This window comes from Callospermophilus lateralis, chromosome 11 (assembly GCF_048772815.1).
Source record: "Callospermophilus lateralis isolate mCalLat2 chromosome 11, mCalLat2.hap1, whole genome shotgun sequence".
Taxonomy (NCBI): Eukaryota; Metazoa; Chordata; class Mammalia; order Rodentia; family Sciuridae; genus Callospermophilus; species Callospermophilus lateralis.
In genome coordinates, this window is record NC_135315.1 from 15,146,474 (window position 1) to 15,171,658 (window position 25,185).

Below are 25,185 nucleotides of genomic sequence, written 5' to 3' on the forward strand. Positions count from 1 at the left end.
GAGGTGTAGTTCAGAGAGAGAGAGAGGGAGAGACTAGGGATCAAACCCAGGCCTTGGACATGCTAGGCAACTCCTCTACCACTGAGCTAAATCCCCAGCTCCCTACAAAAAATGACTAAAATGGTTAATTTCTATGCTATTTGTATTTTACTGTAAGTTAAGACACAGGTCTTTAAAGGGGTTAAGCAGGATCTGTGAAGCCAAACTAAGCTTTTGTGAAAGCACAAAACCTCCTGTGAGGAGGATTCTGAACTGAGCACAGAGGTCAAGCAGGAGGCTGAGGAGGAGAATCTGCCTCTGGAGAGACAGAACCTGGGGAACCCCTGGGGCTCTCAGGTAAGAAAAACAGCAGAAGATGCAGAAGACAGCCGCCTCAGGTCAGACGGGAGCCCCTCGCCACCCAGAGGCTGGAGAACCAGAGCAGGAGGAGCATTTAGAGAAGACGGTGGATTGTTCCAGAACTGGAGATGGTGAAGGAGGCGAGTTTTCCATCGGGCGCTGTCACCCTTCAGCTCTGCTCCTCTTTCCGTGTCTCTCAGGAGCTGCTGATCTCGGCCAGGCTGGCAGCTCTTTTTCAGCCTGGGGCTGGGGGTTGTTGGGAGCATGAGGCAGGTGTGAACTATCCGGACCAGGGCCCCACGCTCTCGGTTTAGAGAGGAAACCCTGCCCCCAGGACCTCCTACATCATGCCATTTACTCTTCCCAGCAACCAGGAAGGATTCATAAGGACCACTTTGGCAGTGTGGAAATGCGGACGCAGAAACTATAAACTGCTCAAGGTCCCCTGTGTAGGGGGTGCCTAGGTGGGACTGCTCTCAGGCCTAGAGTAAAGCCCCTTGATTTGCCTTATGAAAGCCAGGGTAGGGTGGGGTGGGCAGCTGGAGGAAGTTTGGCCTGCACAGAGATAAGGTCACTGAAGAATGGCCTTGACTGGCCCTCTTTCTGCTATTACCATCTCTTCTTCCTCTACCACCTTCCAGATGGATCCGGCCTCTCCCCATTTACTACCCTAAACAGGAGGCACAAACCAGGAGTTTGAGCAATTGTAATGTTTCAAAACCTCCAGTGGCTAGGGCTGGTCAGGCCAACCTCCATGGTTTAAGGCTCTTTGCCCTCTGTCTGCAACTTGGACCTTGGGTGTTAAACGCTGGTGACTTTGCACCACCCACAAGCTCTGACAGGCAGAAAAAAAAAAAAAAAAAAAAAAAACCTCTGCAGCTCATAAAAATAGGAAAGGGGGTTATGTGACAATGAGTTTTGCCTGGCAGACAAAGAGCTTTAAAAATCTAGGCTGAGAAGGGGAGGGTGTAGGGTGGGGGGAGTAACTAAAGCAGATTTTGATGGTAGAAGACTTGGAACTATTTAGAGGGCATGTTTATAAATTCCATTGTCCTCCTGAATTGTAAACTTCCACCCTCCTGCAGATTCAGAATGCCTCAACTCCACATCCTGCCCCACGGAAGAGGCCTGTACAACCAAGCCTGTGACACACACACACACACACACACACACACACACACACACATACACACACACGTGACCGCTGGGGACTGGGGAGCAAAAGCTGTAGACCAAGGTCATTGAGACACAGGAATTGGAGGCAAACCCTGCTTGGGTCAAAATATCAACAGAAATCAGACTGGCCATGGAAACTCTTGGCTCAAAAAACCTGACCAACTTCCATTTGGCCAAGTTCTAGTTTGGTGTTTTGATATCTGAAAAGCTGATCTAGTTATATTAATTTAAAAAAAAAGTATACAAAGTGTCAATACAAGTGTGACCCTGATTCAAATATTTGTGGAGAAGAAAGGGACTGGTAAGACAGACACCAGAACGTCAAGACTGCTCATTTCTTGATGTTGCTATAAAGGGCTTTTATTTTTTTTAGTCTTCCAAATTTTCTACACAAACATGTAGATAAAAGTTATAAAAGTGTCCCTCAAATTGACACTCCCAAATTCACAGAGGCCTCCAGCGGGACTGCTCAGGGTGAGGGCCGTGTGCTGGGAGGATGAGCATGTGGCCGCGGGCAGTGAACTCCTGCATGGCCACCATCACTGCCCTCCAGGCGTTTATGGGACCCTTCCCATCTTGGCAATGCCTGAGCAGCTGTCTGGGAACCAAGGCTGTCCACTCTCAAAAGTGGACGCAGAGCTGGAATAGGCAGGAGCCCATGGTGACCACTGGGCTGGTTCTGCATCCTCAGTGAATCAGGCCCATCTAGGGTACTGGCCCCCCAGGAGCCAGGAGCCTTCCTTCTAGAGAACCTGGTCATCCATGGGAACCACTAGGGCAGGGAGCAGCACTGAGTAGGGAAAGGCCCCCTGTGTGGACATGAGGCCAGAAGCCCAGAGGGTCTGTTACCCCTTGTGCTTCCCAGAGTATTCCAAGGTGAGTGTCCCCTGTCTGTCAGGACATTGGCTGGCTGCCATGGCTGGTGGGAAAGGAGGGGGGTGGCTGGGGAGTCCTGGGACCAGAGCTTTGGGGATTCTCAGGGGGTCTTGGTGGACAACAGAAGAAGCAACCCAGGAAAGGGACCTACTAGACAATCAAAAGACACGAGAGTCGTCTGTCTCTATCCCTGTCTTCCCCATGAGGGACACAGACTCAGATGGGGAGGGCAGGACTTTTAATTGAATTCACAGAAAGACTGGGGAGCAGGTCCACCTTAGATGGCTGGGAGTCTGGAGAACGGGGGCTGTGCTGGGGTGGCTGGTGTTCTGGAGGACAGAGAGGAGGCAGATGGAGGGGAGAGGAGGTGGAAGGCAGGCTGGGATGTGTCCTCAGCCCACCCACCATGTCCCCAAGTCTCTCCTCAGACACTCCCCGGCTGGCTCAGCCCTGCCTGGTGATCTCAGGAGTGCCTGAGCTCTACCTCAGAGCCGAACTGGGGCCCGCGGTGGGGCCGGTGGAGGCTGTGGTGGCGGATGCTGAAGAGCCGCTGGGTGAGACCCACGGTGGCCACCAACAGGGCGACACCCAAGAAGAGCAGCACCCACTGGCCCACACGAGCCTGCTGTGGCTCCAGGTTCATGCCCAGGAAGTTGACGCGGCCGGTGTCTGAAAGGATGCCTTCTGAGCGAGCTGGGCGAGGAAGCAAGGAGACAAGGCGGTGGGCAGGGCACCGGGCAGGTGGGGGCCACGTGCTCTGACTTCCCTGTCCTTACTCTAAGGTCAGGTTCGAGCTTGCCTGGACTGGGGAGGGGCTCAGCCCTGTGGGAGCCTCTGGGGATGGGGCCTAGGGCTGCAAGTGAGGTGGGTGGTGGTACCAGAGTTCGGTGTCCAGTTGTACTGCGGCCAGCCCAGCTTCTCCCCATGCCGCCCGTTCTCTGTGAGGAGCCAGTCCATCAGTGGCTTGAAGTAGCTCATCATGGCGGCGGCCGACATGTTGGACTGGCCTGTGAGCAACTTCATGGCTTCTGGCCATGGCTTACTGAAACCCAGCTTCATGGTCTCTCTGGGAGAGATACCAGAGAGGGAAACTGAGTCAGAAGGATCCAGCCCCTCTTGTCCCAGTCTGATATCCTTCTCCACATCCCTCTCCCACCCTCCTAGGCTGGGGGGGGGGTGCTTAGGCAGGTCTCGAACAGGGGAGGGAGGGTGGGCCTGGGCAGGCCTAGGGCTCCAGTTCCCCATTGCAGGTGGCAAGTCAAGGGTGTGATGGCTCCAGCTGGGAGTGTCCAGCTCAAGAACAAAATGGCAGGTGCCCCACAATAGGCCCAGTGGACTCCTCAAGGCAGAGCAGAGCAGGCCAGAGCATGGAAACCATCCAAGGAGAGCCACAGGACACTCACGCCAATCGCTTCCCCGCCTCCTTGGACTTGTAGATGTCACACTTGTGCAGGGGCCCCTGGTGGCCCGCCGCCTGACACAGTGCCTCGTGGAACTGGAACTGGATGATGAAGCTGACGAAGTACCTGGAGTGGAGGGAAGCAGAGCCGGGGAGGCAGAGCGTGGGCCAGTGGGCCTGCGCCACTGAGGTCCCGGCTGTCTCTCCCTGTGACAACTGTGACACGGGACTCAGCAGAACAGAATGCAGTTGGGATGTCAGGAGGAGCCTATACTCACCTTCTGAATTGTCTGAACCCCTTCCCAACATGCGTCTAGGGCACCTTCCCTCTCCCCTATGCCTACTCCAAGGGGCTCCCGGGACAGCCTTAGGGGAGAAGGCTCTGGGAAGAGCCCTTTCAAGACTTGGGAGGCTGCTTTGGAGGCAGTTAGGTCTCCCTTCCTGGGGTGTACGCAAGCAGAGGCTGAGTGGGTCACAGGGTTCCCCTAGGACAGGTGAGTCCGGTAAGCCAGCCTGATTGGTCTGATCCAAGCAGCGGGATTCCCTGGTAGAAGTTTCCCGGTCAAGGCCAGAGCAAACTTGCCGAGTCTAGAGAGGTTTTAAATGTCATGACCAGCAGCGAGTCCTTGCCCTTTGAATGCTGGGCACAAACCATGTGCCACTCGCCTTCCTTGCATTTCCTCAGAGTGTTTTGCTCAGGCTGCTGGCCAGAATGTGAAATGTGTTTCTCGAGAGCAGCCAAGTCTCCTTTGCCCACTCCTGCCGGGTTAATTATCCATGTTAATCTGGGAAGCTGACCATGACATGGCTGACCTTGGGGTGAGGGTGAGCACCAATGTGGAACACCAGAAATGACTCTAGTAGGCAGGGGAGGCCCCTCCCTAACGGTCATCCCTGGGGCACTGTCAGGTCAGGCCTGTCTGATGTGTCCCAGTGATGTGTCGCCTTGCTCCTGTCCTCTGCTGCCCTCTGGTGCGTCTGAGCAGGTGAGGTGCTCTCTCCCTTCCTGGGCTCTGGGAGACAGACTTTACCCATCCCATCGTGTGCTGGGTATGGTGCCAGGGTGGAAAGGTGGGCAGGGCCTGCCCTCACTGGGCTTCCAGAGACCACAGGAGGCAAGGATGAGAGGTGGTCACAGACCTTCCAGGATGCCCTCTACGCCCTTGGGGCCTTGACTTTCTGGTGACCCGGGCCACTTGGCCCAAGGAGACCTGGAACTACACCCTGAGGTCTCCCCAGTCCTCAACCTCCCAGGAAGGCTCCAAAGTCCACACCCATCCTTCCTCACTTTCAGTACGTGCCCTCCTGTAGCACGTGGACGGGAAGGGGCTCCACTGGGCACCTTCATGCTCTGGATGCGTGACTCACAGACTGACGCAGTCCACTTAAGAGCATCTAACAATGGTGGACCATGGCCACCAGCTGTGTAATGGAAAGTACACTCAGAAGTGAGCCCTCGCGGCTGTCCTGTGAAATGGGATTCACAGTGAGCACGTGGGAGGCTCGGAGACTGAGGAAGTCACTCAAGGAAACAAGTCATGGATATAAGCTTTGACCCCAAGACCTCGACTGTATCACAGCCCTAACAGCCCTGCCTCCCAAGTGACCTGGGTCTCTGACCCTGAGTTTTAACGTATAGAAGGATCTTTCAGGTCAACTCAGAGTGTTCCAGTGGCAATATGTTCAGCCCCTGTGGTGTGTCCTCTTCCCCTCCCCTGTTACCTGATATAAGGTACACTGGCAGGAACATGGAACTTGGCCCCTGGGTCAAAGTCACCTTGAGATCTGGGCACTGGAGGGCAGAGTCCCTGGTACTTCAGCCTGTGAAAGGGGAAGATATGTTGGAAAGAAAGAGTGGGCAGAACCAAGGTGGTGGGGAGGACGCCATTTTTGACTAGAAGGACGGTCTCTGTACCGGGGTCTACCCTGGGCATCCTAGGCTCCTGCATTCTGTGCCTCTGTGTACAACCACCCTCTGTGACCCCCATTGTGCTCACGCACACACATCCCACTGGCACATCTGCACATACACAGGCAGACACAGATGCCACAGAGACCCCTCCTGCCCACAGCCCGCTGGAGTATCCGAGACCTGAGGCTCCACCACTCCTGGTTGTAGTTTTCCTTGGTGATGCTTCCATCAAATACCCTCCAGCGCCACTGGTCAATGAGGTAGCTGAAGGGGATAAAGGCTACCTTGTCCAGTGCCATCTTCATCAGAAAGTTGATGTCGTTCTCTGCCAAGGGAAGGGAGTCCAGCCTCAGGGCCTGTCAGGGCCTAGCAACTTGGCCCTGATGGGCATGATGGGCGGAGGGGAGCAGGGGCGCCATACCTCTTTGGGCCCTGAGTCCTGTCCTTGGGGTGGTCAGGGTGTTCCATCCTCTTGCTCGTCCCCTCTTCCCCATTGCTTTATCCTGGTCCTCTACCCACAGGCCGCCAAGTGCTCCTTCCCACCTCCGGCCTTCACTGCCCCTTCTTGGCCCTGAGCCCACTGGGATCGTCGGTTTCTCTCTTACCGTAGCTGTTGTCCTCACTGTTCAGCAGGTTGATGGTGTGCAGGTGCTTGGGGGTAGACACTGAGAGGGCCAGCACGTCCCCAATGGCCTCATGAAAGCCAGGGTTGGCGCCCTCCCGGAAAGCCAGAGGCAAGTCCTTGTACTGCATGAAATATTGGATGTGGCCCATTTCGTGGTGGGCCACCACCAGGTCCTCCATGTTCACAGTGGTGCACTGCTTGATCCTGGGAACACACAGGGGTGGAGAGGGAGGGTGTCGGAACAGGGACGATGAGAAGCCCTGAGGCAATGGGACTGCAGTGCTGGCTGCACACAGAGCAGAGCTGTCACTGCTGTGTGCAGGGAGCACAGCACGATGTGAGGGAAGTCAAGAAAGTCTGAGAGGGGGACAATCTGAGGGCAGGAAGTCCCTAAGTAAGGTCATTCCAGCCATTCCTCTGCCCCCAACCTTCCTAAATAACTCCAGCCCACGCTGTCTGCTGCTTTCTGATGGTACAAAGTCTTTGCTCTAGAGGCGGTGAGACACTCCGTTGTATACTTTCTAGAATGTGTGTCCTATGGCTTCCCATGTACTCATGTTCATCTCCCAAGACGGGGCTTCCTGAAGGACACACCAGTGCCTGGGTTATTCTTCGTCTCCTACAACCCAACACCAGCACCCAGTTCACTTAAAGAATTCTTATGGCCAGGACTGAAGGACGGTTACAGAGCTGTCCAAGCTAGAAGGTTCCAGCTCCTTCTGTAGACACTCCCTTGTTCTCTTTGATGAGCCAATTTCAGCTGCAGAAACTTCTTTCTTAGCTCTAACGAGAGTCTTTCATTTCAGGCTCATCTTACTTTTCTTTTTTTTTTAAAAAAACTTTAATTTTTATTTTTTAGTTTTCGGCGGACACAAAATCTTTGTATGTGGTGCTGAGGATCGAACCCGGGCCGCACGCATGCCAGGTGAGCGCGCTACCGCTTGAGCCACATCCCCAGCCCTCATCTTACTTTTCCATCTTGCTCATCAGAGGAGGCGGGCAGGAGTTCCCCAGAACTCGGATTACAGTGAGGTTGGGTCTGTCTACTTCTCCTCTGACTGCCTCTGAAAGGATTTCCCACAAGAGCTCTCGCCTCCTCCATCCTGTCTACCGCAGTTCTTAAGCCTCTGAAGGGCCCATGGCCAGCAGCCCAGTGAGCCCTGGATGGTTTGCTTCTAGATTCTTTCTACTCTTCTCACAAGGGACACTTCATCAGCTGGAGAAGATGATCTTTGCCACTTCTACCAAGGAGTAGGGTCTTTGCTCCCTTCTCTTGAGTCAGGGCTGTGCTTGGGACTTGCTTTAGCCAATAAAACATGCCAGAGGCAACTCTCTGCCAGTTTGGACTTAGCCTTTATGGGTCCTGGCTGCTTCTTCTTTTGTGCTGGGGGATGCCAGCCTCCAGGTTTGCCTACCTGAGACTGCCACACTTCGAGGGAACTCAAACCAGCCAGGACAGAGATGCCTGAGCAGCCCCTGCCGTTTTAGCCATCCCAGCCAGGCACCTGACATGTGCCCGTGCACTGAACCTTCTGCCCTACACATGCCACGTGGGGAAGTTCTGAGGATCTCAGACTACAGCCAGAACCTAGGTCTGGGCAGAAGGCCTCAGATGAGCTATCCCAGCCATTAAAATTACCCCACCTGGGGTTGGGCTGTATCTCAGTGGTAGAGCGCGTGCCTAGCATGTGCAAGGCCCTGGGTTCCATCCACAGCACAAAAAGAAAAAAAAAAAAAGTACCCAATGGAGGTTTCCATCACTGTGGAGTAGGGACAAGCCATTTCTGCTGTGAATTTCCTGAATTTATGGCCCATAAAATATTAAGCAGAATCAACCAGTTGTTGTATACCACTAGGTTTTGGGGCGGTTTGTTTTGTAGCAGCGGGTAACTAAGACCCCATCCTGGTGAAGGCAGCATCTGGTCTGTCAGTGGTGACAGGACATGTGTCCTCATGAGACTTTCTCCCTGCATGCCACCTCTGCTCCCAGGGGGAGGGCCAGCTGTGTGTCATCGGGGCCACCCTGGAGCAAGGGAAGTGGGGTGGCTCACACAGTGCTAACCCTCGGAACTAGGACCTTAAGCACTCCCAACTGGCCGTGCTGACGGATTGGCCGGTGCTTGAGAAGATCCTCATCTGGGGGATGGGGTTTACCTGCCAGGCTGAGCTGGAGCCAGGCCCACCCTGTCTTGACCCTTGGTCCTAAATTCATTCCCAAACTGTCCCTGTCCCTCTTTCTCACTTCAGATAAGGGAATGGCCGTGCAGCCTTGATTTGGTTCATCTCCTTACTTCTGGATTCAGGGTAACCCCCCTGCCCCAGATCCAGCTGGACAGACCTGAAGTCCTTGCCATTGTAGAAGTCCCAGGCCGAGGCATGGCAGACGACCTCCCGTCCGTCAGCTGGTTTCTCCAGCATTGACTTGTTCCAGAATTCGGGGGGCACAGGCAGCAGCCCCAGGGAGGTGAAGAAATTGTCGGCCTCCTTAAACATCCTTCTAGGTGTCCAGCCCTGCAAAGCAGAGGACTTCTGTCCAAACTGGGGGCTCTGGGAAGAGGGCGTTCCAGGGCAGGTAGGGGAGTAGTGCTGGGGGAGCACCAAGCTGGAGGAGACTCCTGAATCCGAGGCTTTCTCTCTTCCTGGCCAGGGGCCTCCCTCCCCTCTGCCCCAGGGCAGCCCATGGAGCGGGAGAGCCCTGGCTGTGCAGACCTGCTCTATCATGGCCTCTGTGGCGTCCATCTTGGGGGCTGATGGGAAGGGAGCCACCAATTCATAGATGTTGGACCAGGTCTGAGCCCACATGTTCCCTGGAGGCAGGCAGGAAAAGATGGTAGAGAGAGGAAACAGATGTGAGATTTTTAGGCTCCATACCATCCTGCAGGAAGAAAGAACCAGATCCCAGTACTGCCAATTATCCAATTATAGCAGCCATTCTTGAGCACCCACTGTTTGCAATTGTGCTGGGCATTTGACATACATCATCTCCAATCTCATCTCCAGTCCACAAGGTCTTTACTCTGCTGGTTACAGGTGAGGACCTTGATGGTCATCAGGGTATCAAGGTGTCTTTTTTTTTTTTTAGTTGTAGATTGACACAGACTATTAAAATAATGTTTATTTATTTATTTTTATGTGGTGCTGAGGATTGAACCCAGTGCCTAATGCATGCGAGGCAAGTGCTCTACCACTGAGCTACACCCCAGACCCTCAAGGTGTCTTGAGCATTCAGGAACAGTGAACCTACAAATCAGAGAGCTATGGGTCCCTGGACATCTATGCCCACACGGCCACCACTTTCTGACCATCGTACCAAGCACTCTGTATGGACTGATTTGTAATCCTGCCTGTACCCAGGTACTGTTATGATTTTTATTGCACTGCAGAGGAAACTGGGGCTAGAGAGTTAAGTAACCAGTTCAGGGGGGCGGGCACAGCTTCTAAGTGTTGGGACTGGATTTAAAGGCTGGCAGGCCACACTGTGGACCAGCTACCCTGCTGGGTCCCTTTTTAATCTCCTGAGGTCAGTTTATGCAGGGCGCCTGTCAGTAACTCTGGCAAAACCCAGCTGTCTCCTTTGGGAGAGGCTAACACCTCTGAGTTTAGGGTAAGAAAAGAGCTCCGTGCTCCAGGACTGGAGAAAAAGAAGCAATTCAGAATGAGCGGAAGTTGCAAAAATAGATGCGGAGGCAGGAGTCTTCCCAGCCAAGGGAGAGAGTGAGTGAGTGGTGGAGGGGAGAGAGTGTGAGTGCACTGGCACCTGGTGGCTTTGCTGATTGGGGGGTGCAGGGGAGCTGAGTTCCAAGTCCCAGGTCTGCCAGGCCCCTGGCCACCTTGGGCATACTGATTCCCTCCTAGGGTCTGTGTTTCTGAGTCATTGAGCTTATGTCCACTCACCAGAGAGGTTAACAAGGAGTGCTGTCCCTTGAGCTACATGAGTCTCTGGGCTGAATGGGAACTAGACCGTTGGACCACCTTCGGGGGTCTCCCTTATGACTTCTAAGTGGTCTATGGCCCTGAGTGGCATTTCCACTCATAATAACATAGGCTTGTCCCCTGTGACCCAAAAGGAACAGAAAACTGGCAGCCTCTACCTCTCTCCAGGCCCTCCCTTTTTGTCTCCCACGGCTTCCTTCCTATGTTCGGGGCACATTGAGTTTGTAAACCTTGAAAACTGAAGGTCTGAAAGTTGAGGTGGTTCTACATTCTCAGGATTCTTCTCGGCTCTAATTCTCTTGGTTCAGATCCCACGTCTGACCTCCCACCCTATTTTCCATCTGCCCAAACCTCTCATCTTTAAGGCTCTGCTCATGTGGGGCCTCTCCAGTCCTGCTCCCAGCCCTTCCTCTCTCCCTGGATCTTTTTTTAAAAAATTATTATTATTTTTAAATATAGTTCTAGATGGACAGCATGCTTTTATTTTATTTATATATATTTTTCATGTGGTGCTAAGGATGGAACCCAGTGCCTCAGACATACTAGGCAAGGGTTCTCTGCCACTGAGCTACAGCCCCAGCCCACTCCCCGGATCTTGCTGCCATGAGGCATGATGGGAGATGTGGTCTGCCCCTAACAAGGTCATGAACTTCTCCCATCCACAGAGACTTGCACAACAAGAATGTGTAGCAACTGTGGCATCAAAAGGGCTGGAGGAGAAGCTCCGTGGTAGAGGCGCTTGCCTGACAAGCACCAGGCTGGGGTTCCATTCCTTCCCCACACACCCACCAGTTTAGCACCCAGTTGCAACCAGGAGCTCCCCCAAGTCCCCACTTCACTCCAGCCTTGACCAGCTTCCCTCCCCAGGGTGCAAGTCTTGTCACTCCCCTGGTCTGCTCTCTGCCCTTGGACCAGCCATGCCCTCAAACCCTCCTATGTTGCCCATCTCCCCCCTCTTGAGGCTGGACATGTGGCCTTACCCAGCAGGTGGGCAGGAATGGGGCCCTCCAGGTTGATGTGCTCGGCCCCGTAGTGGCGGTGCAGGGCGCGGCGCACGTAGGCATGCAGGTTCAGGTACAGCGGCTGCAGCTCCTGGTAGAGCCGCTCCAGGTCTTGCTCCAGTGATGGAGTTTCATACATAGATCTCCATGAGTCCCCTGCATCCAGGTAACCTGCACAGGGAACAAGGCCAGACTTTCCCAACACCAGCATCACCCTGCCACCTCCAGGGCCCACCTTTCCCCGGGCTTACAGTCTCTTCTTTTGGGGACCAGAGGGCCTGATGCTCTGGCCAGAGGAACTCACCGTTGAGCTGTGCGGCCTTGTTGGTGAGTTGCACGTACTTTGGGAAGAGAGGGAGGATGGTTCTCCCCACCTTGTCCCGCCAGCTCTTCCATGCCCACAGCAGTTCTTCATAGTTCCGGGACGTGGCCATCACATTTGTCAGTTCTAGGGTAGAAGGGTTTGAGTGACTTAAGCCCTCTGTCCTTGGCTCATCTCTCATCTGCTTATAAGATAAACTTGGTCATAGAATTTTAGAATAAAACCAGTGAGATCTTGTGGAAGGGACTGTTCAGACAGCAAGCTAGTGAAAGCAGGGAGAATGAGAGCTGATCACCAGGAGTTCACACGGTGCCCATCTGGGCTGTGTACTCGGGCATCTATGTGTCTCAGCAACCCTGCGAGGGATGGGTTTGTCCCTCCTTCCACACGAGCCGTTTGGTGATGGGCCCAGGTCCCCCTGCGGGAAGTGGCTTGACTGAGGCACAAACCAAAGGCACCAGACTCCAGGGCCACAGCTCCTCATGCAGAAGTGGCCCTCCAGGGGAGTGGAAATAGAACAGGAGCATGTGGCCTCTGAGGAGGTACTGTGCCTCCTCACCTCTGTCCCCCAGAGGGTCCAGGGCACTCTTCACAAATTGTTACTGGACTGGACTTTATAAGAGTAACCATGAAGATATTGAAAGTGCAAAGAACTGTCCAAGTGTCACCAAAGAGGAAGACTTGGGTTTGTGTCACTCAGCGAGCAGCCTTCCTGATTGTATAACATGGAATAGAGGTGAGGGTGTGACATCAGATTGGGGCATCAGTCCTGAAGCTCCAGATGGACACCTTCCTTCTGGCCCTGGCCTGAGATAGGAGGCTGAAGGCATTTGCTGCTCCCTGAACCTACACTGCTGGACTTGTGCCCTCTCTCCCTAATTTGGAACATGCTATATGATATCCACTTGTCACAGAGAAAATAAATTCCATTAGCTTTGTTTGAAAAAAGGCATATTTTGAGAATTTCACCTCTGCTCACTGGAGATGTGACCTGGAGATGTGGCCTTCATGGGCTTCTTATTTTTACTGTGTCAGTGACCTGCCCAGGTCTGGATCAAGGGGCTGCCTTGTGGGGGGTGGAGTGTCACACTCCTTTGAACACTCCTCTCCGTAAGTGCACACGCATAGGCGCATACCCGCCCCCTGCTTTGCGTGTGTACCCACATCTACCACCTGTAGGTCAAACCCTGTCCTGGGAAAACTGTTTCTCTCTCCTGTTTATTTTCCATTTCCCTTTGTATTCGTCATTGTTTTAACATGGGAGCTGGGCTGGGGCCAGGAAGAAACCATTTCTGGGTGGAGATTCCTCATGAGGAATGTTTATGTTTCTAGCTCCCCAACCCTAGAAAGGGAGGGTGGGGAGGGAGCCCACGGGGAATCTGCACAGGCACCTGTGGGTCCACAGCGAGCCATTTCAAGGGACCAGGTGGGAAGAAGGGGCTGCTGAGCCAGTCTCCACCTGTGCCGCATGAAGTGGTGGAGAAGGGGTGGCAGGAAGGCCAGGACCTGGAGGGTTTCTAGCGACTGTATGACTGTGACTCATCTGCTCCAGCCTCAGTTTCCTTATCAGACAAGTGCTGGGGGGAGGGGCCCAAGAATGTCAGAGAAGGTAGGGACACGACACAGGTAGGATTCACCCAGGGACAGTGTCATGGAGTGCTGTGACTCTCCTCCCTACTGGGAGTCCAAGCCCCCAAACACAAATTGGAGACCCTGCTGCTCTGAGGGGTGGAGGGAGAGAGGAAAGGATTCAGGAGAGTCTTAGGCAGGGGGCAGAGGGGCAGGGAATTAGGGCAAAGGTTGAAGCAGGTGCTGGTTCTAAGCAGGGCCGAGAAACCCCCCTGGTGGACAGCAGGAAGTGAGTTCAACCTGACTTCCCCTTCACCTGGCAGCACCCAACCCCATGCCAACCCAGGCCCTTGTCTCTCCTCCTCCCAGGGGTGCTCTCACCAGGCTCCAGCTGCAGGCAAGTGCCATTGGTGTGGCACACGGTGGCCACACTGTAAATGGTCTCCATGTCCAGCAGGATCTTGTTGTACTGCAGAGGCAAGAAGAGGGACAGTGAGGGGGACTCCTTTGCTCTGGTGCCAGGCACCATGGGTCAGGGGGTGCTGAGGAAGAGTGTTCCCCAAAGGCCTCTGGACTTGGTGCCTCTGGACACACAGTGACACAGCTTAACAAATTAAGGAGGAAAAATCAGTGGGAAGGCTAGACCCTGGGCTGGGCTCACTCCCCTGGGAGCCTCCACCCCATGCCCACAGTCACACACCTCCTCCAGCTCCTTCATGGGCAGCGCTGCCCGGTCCAGGTCCTGAACCTTCTTTATGATCCGCTTGGTGCTGGCATTCTGGAAGTTGTTCACATCAAAACGCTTGGCCCAGGTGCCGTACTTCAGGGTGTGGTTGGCCACCAGCAGGTTCTTTTGCAGCTAAGAGCAGAGGGGAGATGTCAGAAGGCCCTGAAGCCCTGGAGTAGACTCTGGGCAAGAGGCAGCATGGGGAGTGGGGCAAGAGGATGGACCAAGCTGCTTCCTTGGCCTGTAAAGATCCTCCTCAATCTGGGCTGTCTGACAACATCCTGGATGCAGTATGTGCCCCTCAACCGACATCTACAGATGAGCAAGAGGAGTCCTGGCAGGGGTGGAGAAGGGAGGCCCAGCAAGAGTCTTAAAAACCATTAGGATGAAGGCAGCTTGCTATTAGCTCTGTGACCTCCCTGAGCCTCAGGGTCCCACCTATGAAATAGGAAGAAGGTCACCAATATTGCAAGGCTGATGAGTAATGGATGAGACAACAGATGCCATCTGCCAAGAACCTGCCTGGCACCCCAAGAAATGCTAGTTCTCTGTGGTCAGAGACCAAGGCTGGTGGCTCGCAGGCAGGAACAAGGGTGGTGGAGAGTGAGCCCTTGGGGTGGTGGCAAACGGGCATTCACTCTCTTAAAAAGGGACTCTGGCATTGCTTATTTATGTATGACTGATGACAGTCTCTGTTACCCGACTCTGCTGTTAGTGAAGGAAGTTTTGTTCAGATGTTGAGGACATGCCTGTCAAATCTGAAACTGCATATCATTTTAAAGATTTCATTAGGATTTTACACAGATTCTGGCAGCCCTGTGCTGCGCGTGCCTTGAGTGTAGCTGTGTGATGTGTGAACGTGTCTGTGTGTCTGGGCTCGTGCACAAGTCGGGGCATGTGGCTCCTACCAGCACTTTGCTGTTCTCTGTGGTGATGTTGGTGTTGTAGTTCCAATTGGCCTCAGCATACTCGTTCCACACGACCTGAGATGCCCGGTCATACTCCTCCACGAACCTGTTAGCCTCAGCTTCATCTGACACCAGGTCTGTGGGACACAGCAGAAGGAAACAGACAAGCCTCCCCTTCCCCTGTCCAGGGTGCAGTTTTACCTGAGTCCCTGCCCTGCTGCCCCTGCCTCCTCATCGCCCCCCACCAGCCCTGCCCCTCTCCTGGGGGTCCCACTTGGGCTCTGAGTTGTTTGGCTGGTGGTCCTCAGCTTGTCTGTGCTTCTGGTTGTTGCCTGGATGGTTGCTGTCTCACTTCTGATTGTTGCCTGGCTGGTTGCCCCCCAGTTGATTGTCGTTTGGTGGGTGGCTGCCTGGCTGGGGGCCAGCAGGAAGTGCCCACAGCAGAGCAGCAAGAAGAGGAGGTTGGGCAATCCTGGAGCAGCCCAACCTTGGCCCATGGCAGCAGGAGAGCAGAGCTTTGCAGCCACCACCCCTGGCCAATAAGAGTGGAATCTGCAGTGTGACCTCATAGAGCAGTGTGCCTGGCCAGCTTGCCTCCTGGAGCCCTCAGGCTTGGGCACACCCTCTCTCGGATGCTAGAGAAGAGATATGCCCATCCCCACTGCAGGGCCCTGCTGATGAGCTGATAATGCAGAACACCCCAGAACAGGACCAGAACTTAGCCAGAAGAAGCTGACCAGGAGCCTGGGGCCTGGACCACAGCCAGAGTCCAGGACTCGCCTTAGCCCCAGCCCACCCTCACTCGGAGCTTTACCGATGCCCTCTGGGTAGTTGTCGGGCAATGGCGGGCGCCACTGATACTCTGGCCAGCCCAGGACCTCGCCCATCCGCTGGTTCTGCTCTTGCAGCCACTGGATGACTGGCTGGAAGTAGTTGAGCAGTGGTTGAGCATCCAGGGCCTCTGAGCCCACCAGGTCCTTCAGGACAGCCTGCCAGGGCCTGGAGGAGCCTGCCTGCAGCAGCGACCTGTCAGGCAGATTGAGCACCGTGGGCACAGGGAATGCAGGCCAGGGTCCATGACAGCCCCCCCAAATGCCCACCTGCCTCCTACTGGCTGCAAGAGAGTGGCAATAAGATTCCAGTACCTAGGGTCTCTGTGAGGGGAGCAGGGGACATCTGCCTTTCCACATGGCAACTGAAGGTCTACTTAATAAATATTTGATGAGAGAGAAAGAGAAAGACCTGGGCAGCCAGTTGCTTACAGACACACCCTCTGCCAGCTTCTCCCCTCAGCCTCCCACTTGCCCTGACCCTTCCCACCACACACCGGAGCTTCGCCCCCGCCTTGGTGGACTGGTAGATGTCACATTGGTGCAGTGGGCCCTGGTGGCCTGCCTCCTTGCACAGGGCTTGATGGAACTGGAACTGCAGGATGAAGCTCACAAAGTACCTATAGACATGGGGTGGCATTAGAGGAAATGTGGGAGGTCAGAGTAGGGACCCCTGGCCCAGGCACCATCCAGAGTCCTTCAGGGCAGAGGCTGGATTGGGGGCTGTTCTGGGGGGAGGGAAGGGAGAACAAAACCCAGGGCGAGGGCAAGGGCCATTCTAATCCTGGGACCTTGGGCGTCTAGAAGAATAAGAGGACATGCCCTGGGGACAGGGAAGCTAGGATCATAGGAGTGAAGGAGTGACAGAGTTGGGGAGGGACAGGGTCACTCTTACCTGATGTATGGTGTCACATTTGGGACATGAAACTTAGCTCCAGCATCAAAGTGGGTTTCATTTCGGACAACTGGAGGACAGATCCCCTGATACTTGGTTCTAGAAGGAGAAGGTGAAGTGGTCTTAGGACCAGGGGTTGTACACAGGCTGCCTGAGGATTTGCAGAAGAGGCACCCCGCCCTCATCCCTTTCCCATTCTGAGGAGTGGGGAAGACTTCCCAGAGGAGGGAGTTTTAGACAGGAAGGGAGAAGACAGGAGGTGGGAGGACTGAGACACCATTAGAGAAGAGGAGAGAAGACTGAGGGAGGCAGGAGATTCCCAGCTACCCAGGAGGGTGGGGAGGGGACTGGGGTCAGGCTCTTCCTATCCTTCTTCTCACCGAAAGTACCACCAGTCAAAGTTGTAGCGAGAAGGAGGGGTACGCCCACTGAAGACCTCCCAGCGCCACTGGTCCACCAAGTAGCCAAAAGGCAGGAAGGCAATTTTTTCCAGTGCCATCTTTAGCAAGTAATTGATGTCAGTTTCTGTTGGGACATGACACAGGAGAGGTCGGGGGAGAAGGGAGCCCAGCTAAGGCAAGGTGGGCCTGGGGAAAGCTAGAGGGAGGCAAGACTGAGCAGGTACAGAGAAGGTAAATCCAGAAACCTGGGACCCTGCTAACAAGAGGACTCTTGGTGAGTGTTGAGCTGGGAGTGGGCTTCAAGGCTCTGACCTGGCTCCACGAGGCAGAAATAAGAAGGGCACTCGGTTGTTGCCGGTGAGGCTCCACTATGGGGTTTTATTAGGGGCCAGGCTGGTCTCCAACCCCCCATACCTGTGTCATTGGTGACATGGTCCAGCAGGCCAATTTTGTGCAGATGTGCAGGAGTGGAGACTGAGAGCGCCAGCACATCTCCAATGGCTTCGTGGAAGCCAGGGTTGGCACCTCTACGGAGGGTGACAGGCAGGTCCTTGTACTGTAGGTAGTACTGCACGTGGCCCATTTCATGGTGCACTGTGGATAGCTGGTCCATCGTGACCTGTGTGCACTGCTTGATCCTGGGGTTTGGAGAGGGGAAGGATGAAGGTGAAGAACAGGGCAGAGGTCAGAGCACTGTGGAGGCTGGCACCTGAGGGACAGGGCCAAGGAGGGCAGTGCCCTGGGGCAAGAAAAAGTGACTGGAAATAAGCAAATCCTGCTCAGGCCCACCACCAATCAGACCTTCCTCCTCCATTCCCAGGTCCAGAGTTGACTGCTTGTCAAAGTTGCCTGGGAAAGTGGCCTAACAGGCTCACATGCCTGACAGCTCTGGAACCAACCAGTCCCAGCCAGTGCAGGGGTGGGTGGAGGTGGGCCTGCACCCCAGCTGTCCCCTTCCGAGTCCCAGCATGCTCTTTCTCTCATGTCTGGACCTGAAGTCCTTCCTGTTGTAGAAGTCCCAGGCCGAGGCGTGGCACACCACCTCACGCCCATCAGATGGCTTCTCTAGCATAGACTCTGCCCAGAACTCGGGAGGCATGGGCGAAAGCCCCAGGGAGGTGAAGAACTGCTCGGCCACCCGGAACATGTGCGTAGCATTCCAACCCTAGTGGCGGGTGCAGAGACAGGTCAGGGGCTGGCTGCCAGGAATCCACCCTGCCCACAACAGGCACCTAAATTCAGTGACCTCCCTTCCCACAAGCACAGCCTTACGGATGGAGCACAGCATATCACTGAAAATAGACTGCTGCTCATATCTGCCACCATGGACTACAGGCCCCGGCTTGCTATTGGCTGGTATAAGAAAGAGATGGCTCTACCTGACACTGTCCCCTCACATGACTCTTCTGCCCCCTCCCCGTCTGTGACTCCCTGTCATTGCTCCCTCCCAGGGCCTGACTCCAGAGCTTACCTTTTGCACCATAGTATTGGTGACATCAAGGCTGGGCTTGTCTGGGAAAGGTACCACTATGTCGTAGATATTCTCCCAGCTCTGGGCCCACATGTCTCCTAGATGGAGGAAAAGAGTGATCAACTTGGCCCCTACTCAGCTGCACCTACTTGCCCATGCGTGTCCCTGAGTGGAACCCTGGGTTCTGGCACCTGCATCCTGGGGCTCCAGGGCAGCTTTCTGGCTCAGGGCCAGGCATCTCACATGTCAGCCTCACCCACATTCCTCTGTGTGCTCCATGCTCCCTGGGTCTGGTTGCTGCCAAGTAGGAGCCCAGGTGATGCTCCTGGTGTCCTTTCTGAATGTGCTGTGGTCCTTGCCTCCTACTCCTGGGGCCACATCACCTGGTTTGCTTTCTTGGGCATGAACTAGAACTAGGACACCTCCTCCTCTGACCTGAAGCCTTTAGTTTGACTCCTAGTTCTTCCCTTTATTAGTAACAATACCAAGTCCCTTGCAGATTCTAAGCCTTGGTGTCCCTATTTGTAAAGTAGAAATGCTAATGTCAATGAGGATCCCTGCCCAGTGGGGGTGCTGAGCCAGCCACATGGGATTCTGCATGGGGGAAACAAACATATAGCATTCCACACGAGATACCATTCGGATGACCCATTTTTCTTCTGAGCATCCCTCCCACTCAGGTTTTCTTCCCTGGGACTTGTGTGCAAGGCCAGGTCCTTACCCAGCAGGTGAGCAGGGATGGGCCCTCTGAGGTTAATGTATCTGTCTCCGTAGATACGGTGCAGCGCACGGCGGACATAGGCATGGAGGTTCAGGTAAAGGGGCTCTAATTGGTGGTAGAGTTGCTCCAGGTTCTGCTCAAAGGTGGGAGAGTCATACCAGGAGCGCCAGTAGGCCCCCGTGTCTGAGAAGTCTAGCAGGGTGGAAAGGGTGTAGCTCAGGCCCAGGCCCCCACCTCCCTGCTTCAGCTTTGCCAGCCTCCCGCCTCCAGGCCTGCACCTGACAGCTAGCTGGAAAGGGTGGCTTGGGGTTGCTGCTCTACTATTTCTAACTAGTGGTTGCACCATGCTACAGAAAAATAGATCTCAGACAGTGAAGAGGCAAAGAGGAGTGCCCAGGCTAGGGCTAGGAGCAGAGCCATCTCAGGGCTAGGAGCAGAGCTAGGAGCGGCAACAGGAAAGGAAGCCAGCAGCAAAGGAGGGAATGCTGACCACAGTGGCCACGCCACCTCTGCCAGCTGTGACACCTTGGGCCGGCTCTGGAATTATCATACCAGCTTCTCAATCTTCCTCAGGAACTGGGGCTCAATGGGGACAGCAGAAGAGAGTGCCTTGCAAGCTGGGAAGGACTGCTGTCCCTGGACAGGGAGAGGCAGACTCACTATCCTGCCTGTAGGCCTCGTTGCTGAGGGCAGTGAAGTCCTGGTACAGGGGTTTCAGCGGGATGCCCACGGTGTCATGCCAGCCCTCCCAGGCAAACAGCAGCTTGGCATAGCTTCGTGAGGAAGCCATGATGTTGGTGATCTCTGAGACACAGATGAGAAGAGTCAGTTAGGAGACTTCTGTGTCCAAATCTGCAACAGCCTGCAACAGATCTGCACCCTGGTCCTCACCATTCCCATCAGCTTCCTCAACATCACCATATTCCCCGAACCAAGGGAAGGTAAGGGCTTGGTGGGACCAGGATAGGAGTTATATAAACCCAAGCATCCAGGCAGGACCTCTGTGCCCAGAGAAATGATATCTAAGGTGGTTCACACAAAAGGACATTCAGAGGCCAAAACTCAGAGAGAATCTTCTTGGCTCATTGGATGGAGTGGCTGACCTCAAGGAGAAGCCACGAGGGAACGAAGGCCTGAGGAGGGCTCTTGGCAAGTGAGAGGGCCCATGAAAAGGAAAAACTGTCAGACTGGAGGAAGACCCAGTGGTGTTACTAGTGGACAAGGAACCCATGGAAGAGGGGATAGCGCTGGGGGTTCTGGAAGTATTTGCCAGGAGAAGCAGGGTTGTAGGGCGGGGTGGGGGGGCATCTGCACAATTCAGCCCCAAGCAGAGGTCAGTGCCTTGGGTTTAACTGATAAACATGCTGTCCTGTGTGTGGCAGGGCTAGGAAACTCCAACAGAATTGACAGGGTCGGGTCGTACCTGGGTCTAGGGACCAGCAGGTGGCAGTCTTGTTGGGGAAGCAGACCTTGCCAGTGGAGTAGATCCTGCTCATGTTGTTTAGCAGAGAGTTGTACTGGGGAGTTGGAGTTGAGGAAATGTTAGTGATGAACAGTTCCTGGAGTTAATACAGACACTCCTTCCTCTCTTTGCTGGGAGGAAACGGTGACCTGGAGAGGGGATGTGCTCAAACGAGGTCACTCAGGTGGCATACAGGGCATTTTTGATCACTAGTTCATTCATGCCTCTACCAGTGGAGGCAGCATGCACAAGGGGAACAAGTGTCCTGAGACCAGCTGAGCACCACCGTGTGGTGAGAGCAAATCCTTCTCATCCTCTGACCTTGGTGCTCCTCAACCTTTCTAGGGTTTCTGCAACCAAACTGGCTTGGGGAGCAATTTACTGTTTACGTGGATTTGGCTGTGGTGTGTGTGTGTGTGTGTGTGTGTGTGTGTAGTGTCAGGGATGGAACCTGTAGCAAGTGCTCTACCAGAGCTACAACCCAGCCCTTCAATTTGGCTTTCTACTCCATAATACATCCTTTAATATAGATTAACTTTCCACCCCATCTCTAAATTTGGGCAGTCCCTCTGTTCTTCTTCTGGGCTTCTCTATAGCCAGGTCCCAGAGTCCCTCTCTTCTGCCAGGCTGCCCCATAACCATCACAGTGGGGTACTTGAGACACCTACTCAAGCTCGGCCTCCACCCTCAAGCCCACCTGCTGCTTCTTGGTCAGTGGCAGGTTGGCAGGGCCCAGAATGCGCACAGCTCCGATGATCCTGTGCAGCATTAGGTCACTGAAGTTCTTCCAGATGGGATCATATAGCTCCTTGGCCTTCTGGCCCCAGGCCTCTGTAAACTCCTGGCTGAGCAGGGCTGCTTCCTCCTGCGGGCACCAGGAAGGCAGGGAGGGTGACCCAGCTCAGATGGAGACCATATAGGGGAGGCTGTGATGCTAGAGAAGCAAGGGAAACCCAGGGGTTTCCAGACGCCTTGTCCTGCACAGACCCTTGCTTGGAGACTGAAGCTTGCGAAACCCGTGTCTTCCCAGGACCTCCGGTCAGGAACTGGGGAATCTACTTCAGGGGAGCGATGGAGCAGAAATTAGGGCCAGAAGAAAGGCGGGGCGAGAGACTAGAGACAACGAAGGACCGTGACAGGAACAATGTCTGGAGGTGGTAGGCAGCTATCAGAGAACTGGGGCTCCACAGCAGATCGGGACATTTTCTGTGATGACTGCTGCGGCCGCTGCCCCAGACCCAGCCCCAATACCTGGGCGCTGCCACCTGGGGGACTCGGCCTCGGAGGAGCCAACCTCATCCATTCAATTGTGTTGGGCAGGGATCATACGCCCAGCGGGTGCTAAGGCTCCAGGGCCCGCAGGGCGGAGACCGTGAGAGAGTACTGCCAGCTGGCTGGGGTTCGGCTCGGCGCCCCACGACTGAGGACTCGGGCCCCCTTGGCGCCTGCTGCCCGCCCCCGTTGCCCGGCCGCGGGCCTGTGATTGGCCACCGCAGCCCCGCCCCGCCCCCGCCCGGGCCCGGGCGCCCACCTGGCGCCGCGCATTCTCCTCGGTGATGTTGGTGTCGTACGCCCAGCTGGCCACGGTGCTCCAGAACAGCACCTGCTCAGCGCTCGAGTTGTAGCTTTTCGCGAAAAGCTGCGCACCGGCCTCGTCCGCGGAAAAGTTGCCGGGCATCAGCTCGGGGTCGAGCGCCAGGGTGGGCGGCGGCGGCGACAGCAGCAGCAACCACAGCAGTGACAGCAGCAGCTGCGGCCGCGGCCCGACTTGGCCCGACGCGGCACCCATGGCGCGATGCGCGGTGCGCGGTGCGGCGCTGCCCCTTCTCCCGCGCCGCGGCCGCCCTGCGGATTATAAAACCCAGCCACCGCCGCCTCCCGACACACCCCCACCCCCCGCCCCGCCGCGCTTCCTCCTCGGCTCCAAAGTCCCGGGTGGCCCTGGCCTAGCGGAGCGGGGCGGAGGCGAGGTTCCTGACCCGCCCCGGGCAGGGGCGCGGGCCAGGGAGGGGCTGAGGCTCAGCCCCGGGTGGCGGGACGGGCTGGAGTGGGGGCTGGGGCGGGCTCTCTAGGAAGCTGGAAGACGACCTCCGCGCCTTCGGTTGGCTGAAGCGCCCGAGCCTGCCCGCGGTGCCCTCTGGCTGCACTCACGCAGCCTCTGCCCCTGGTCGCTGATTCTGTCTTCCCTGCCTAACCTCCTCAGGCCTTTCTGGGCTCCTGAGTGACAAGGGGACAAGAGAGTGTTGCGCGCTGTTGGTACAGCAGGGATGGGGTTAACGTTGTCCTTTCCCTTCTTCATCCGGCCGTGTTTATTTATTTTTTTGTTTTGTTTTGTTTTGTGTGTGTGTGTGTGTTTGATTTTTTTTTTTTTTTTTTTTTTGCGGGGGTGGGGGAGCGTTGGCTGCGCGGGTGCAGGCTCTTGAGTGTCCTGGCAGTCGCCTTGAGTAGGTGCTGCAGATGTCAGCAGCGACTCACTTGGGGCTTGGGATGGGGGCTGCCAGGAAAGGGAGAAAGAATGGAGAGGCTGTTCTGTACAGGGAGGGGCAGCTACAGAGGCGCAGGGGCGCTGGCATACCTGCTCCCACCCTACCCGCTGGGGACCCAAGCTGTCAGTCGATCAGCAGAAACAATCACACATCATCCCAACAGAGTCTTAGAACCTCACAGTTGCAAGGCTTTGAGAGTTACAAAATGCCTTTGAGATTAGAACAACCCCCTCATTTTATAGATGAAGAAATTAGACTCAGACAGATTGAGTGGCTTGCTCCAAGTCACTTCAGGTCTCCACACTCCCTGTTGGTCTTCTCCTGTCTCTTCCACGTGTCCTTTAAAGTGACAAGCACCGGGGAGGGAAGATAGTGGTGTTCTCTTGGTGCACAATGTGCTGTGGAGGCTGATGACTCAGCACCAGGCCCTGTGCCCTCCACAGGCAGGGGGACCCTTGCACCCAGCAGATGGACTCACCATGCAGCATGGAGTGTGTGCAGGAGGCTGTGTGACCCCAAGTACTCTGGTAAGATGGTGCTGAGTTGTCAAGTGACATGGTGCCAGGGAGAGGGCGCGGGAGGACAGGAGTAGAGGTGCGGAGAAGAGGAAGGTGGCTGTCATTAAACAGGGAGATGTGAGGAGACAGCTGGGATGGGGCCTTGGCCTGGCTGCCTTTCCCAGCCTCCCCTGCCCTGTGGTTTTCTCTCACAGTGCTTCCCCAAACCACTCCCACCCTGCTTGGCTCTGGGAGCCAGTGGACAGGAGGCCATGGGAGCGCTTCAGGGCTGGCTAAGAAGTGGGTGGATGCTCCTTATCAGAACAGCCTCTTGGGGCCAAGGGGCCAGGTGATTGGTGGCCTGGGTTCTCGGGGCTACCTGGCTTTCTTGGGCTCCTAGCTATGTGGGTTCCCATGCTTGGCCAGCTGTGGGTGGTGGGTTCTCAACAAGAGTGAGCTGCTGTCTTCTGGGAAGAAGCAGCCTCACTGGTGGAGGCCTGGGTGGGGAAATTTGATGAGTGGTGCCATGTCAGATCGAGAAGGAGTCATCCCAAAGAGGGTAGAGCCTGAGGCTTAGCCTGCAACAGGGGAGCCCTTCTCTACTGTCAGCAAAGAAATGGCACAGAAAGCAAGGAGGAGGAGCCTGGGAGAGGCAAGGTAGAGGCCAACCTTGCCTTTGAAGAGTTCCTGAGCATCAAGTCCAGGAGCAGATATTGCATTCTCAGGTCTAGCTGTGTCGCATTGTGACAATGTCTATTGTCCCCTGAGTTCAGCAATGAACAATCTCTGCCTTACTGAAAAAGCATAAAACCAAAAGCTAAGGGCTTTGCAAGATAATCCAATCCTGCTCATTTACATGGAGCAAACTGATACTGGGGCTAATTGGAGGACTCACCCTGTACCTCTCTCAAGGTCACATTTTATTATAATAACTTGTTGAATCCTACAGCTTCTCCACTATACCACCCATTATGGGAGGGCAGAGATGTGGGTCTGTCTTATTCTCTGCTTTTCCCTGACTTTAGCATGGTGCCTGACCAAAAGTAGACCCTCATTCAAGGAAGCAGGAATGTGGAAGGAAGGAATGGGTGTTTTCATATTCACACTTCTAAGGATAAACTCACAGCCTCCTGCAAGAATAATATATGAAAATCCAAACCTCACTAATTTGGAATTTTCAGTAATATGGATAGTGTAAACTTGATCCAGATTAGTAAAAATTACTTCTATTTTTAGGATCTTTCTTACTCATGAGGGAGAGGGAAAATAAGAAAAAAATATGTACCTTACATTTGTATAACACTTTAGACATTTCTAAATGTTTGTGTATAAAATATCTAATTTGACATTTATAATAACCTTAAGGGCTTGGATTGTGGCTCAGCCATAGAGCGCTGGTCTAACATGTGTGAGGCCCTGAGTTTGATCTTCAGCACCACATAAGAATAAATAAATAAAATAAAGGTATTGTATCCAACTACTCCTAAAAAAATGTTTTTTTAAAAATATAATAACCTTAAGAGGTAGGAAAGAGAGAAGGTCCTCTGCTCTGTTAGCTACCTTCCCAGCTGTTGGCACGATCATGGAGGGGGCTCCAGATTTTGCAGGAAGACATCATCATGATGGAGCCAGTAT

The 25,185-nt window shown here is 54.7% G+C and overlaps 1 protein-coding gene across 2 annotated transcripts; it reads right to left on the bottom strand.

Moving 5' to 3' along the window:
* Nucleotides 1-1,878: 1,878 nt before the first annotated feature.
* Nucleotides 1,879-22,363, bottom strand: LOC143409457 (angiotensin-converting enzyme). 2 transcript variants are annotated; one of them, XM_076869737.2, is made up of 25 exons: nt 22,099-22,363; nt 21,265-21,432; nt 20,529-20,622; nt 19,766-19,909; nt 19,106-19,297; nt 18,385-18,482; nt 17,906-18,078; nt 17,328-17,551; nt 16,893-17,037; nt 16,513-16,611; nt 16,115-16,237; nt 15,602-15,813; nt 14,788-14,924; nt 13,853-14,011; nt 13,534-13,621; nt 11,566-11,709; nt 11,241-11,432; nt 9,037-9,134; nt 8,666-8,838; nt 6,308-6,531; nt 5,883-6,027; nt 5,513-5,611; nt 3,795-3,917; nt 3,270-3,457; nt 1,879-3,084 (listed from the first exon to the last, which is right to left on the bottom strand). In XM_076869737.2, the coding sequence occupies exons 1-25, from the start codon at nt 22,354-22,356 to the stop codon at nt 2,855-2,857; spliced, it is 3,930 nt and encodes a 1,309-aa protein (XP_076725852.2). In that variant the 5' UTR covers nt 22,357-22,363; the 3' UTR covers nt 1,879-2,854. The 2 variants fall into 2 exon arrangements, with proteins under 2 accessions (XP_076725852.2, XP_076725853.1); XM_076869738.2 differs by lacking the exons at nt 15,602-15,813; nt 16,115-16,237; nt 16,513-16,611; ... (7 more) ...; nt 21,265-21,432; nt 22,099-22,363 and adding an exon at nt 15,062-15,534.
* Nucleotides 22,364-25,185: the final 2,822 nt, after the last annotated feature.

Coding starts and splice junctions, on each gene's coding strand:
- LOC143409457 (XM_076869737.2), bottom strand. CDS start 22,356: ATGGGTGCCGCGTCGGGCCAAGTCGGGCCGCGGCCGCAGCTGCTGCTG. Junction 21,433..22,098: donor AGGAGAATGCGCGGCGCCAG/GTGGGCGCCCGG, acceptor TGGTGCCCGCAG/GAGGAAGCAGCCCTGCTCAG. Junction 3,458..3,794: donor GAGGCGGGGAAGCGATTGGC/GTGAGTGTCCTG, acceptor TATCTCTCCCAG/AGAGACCATGAAGCTGGGTT.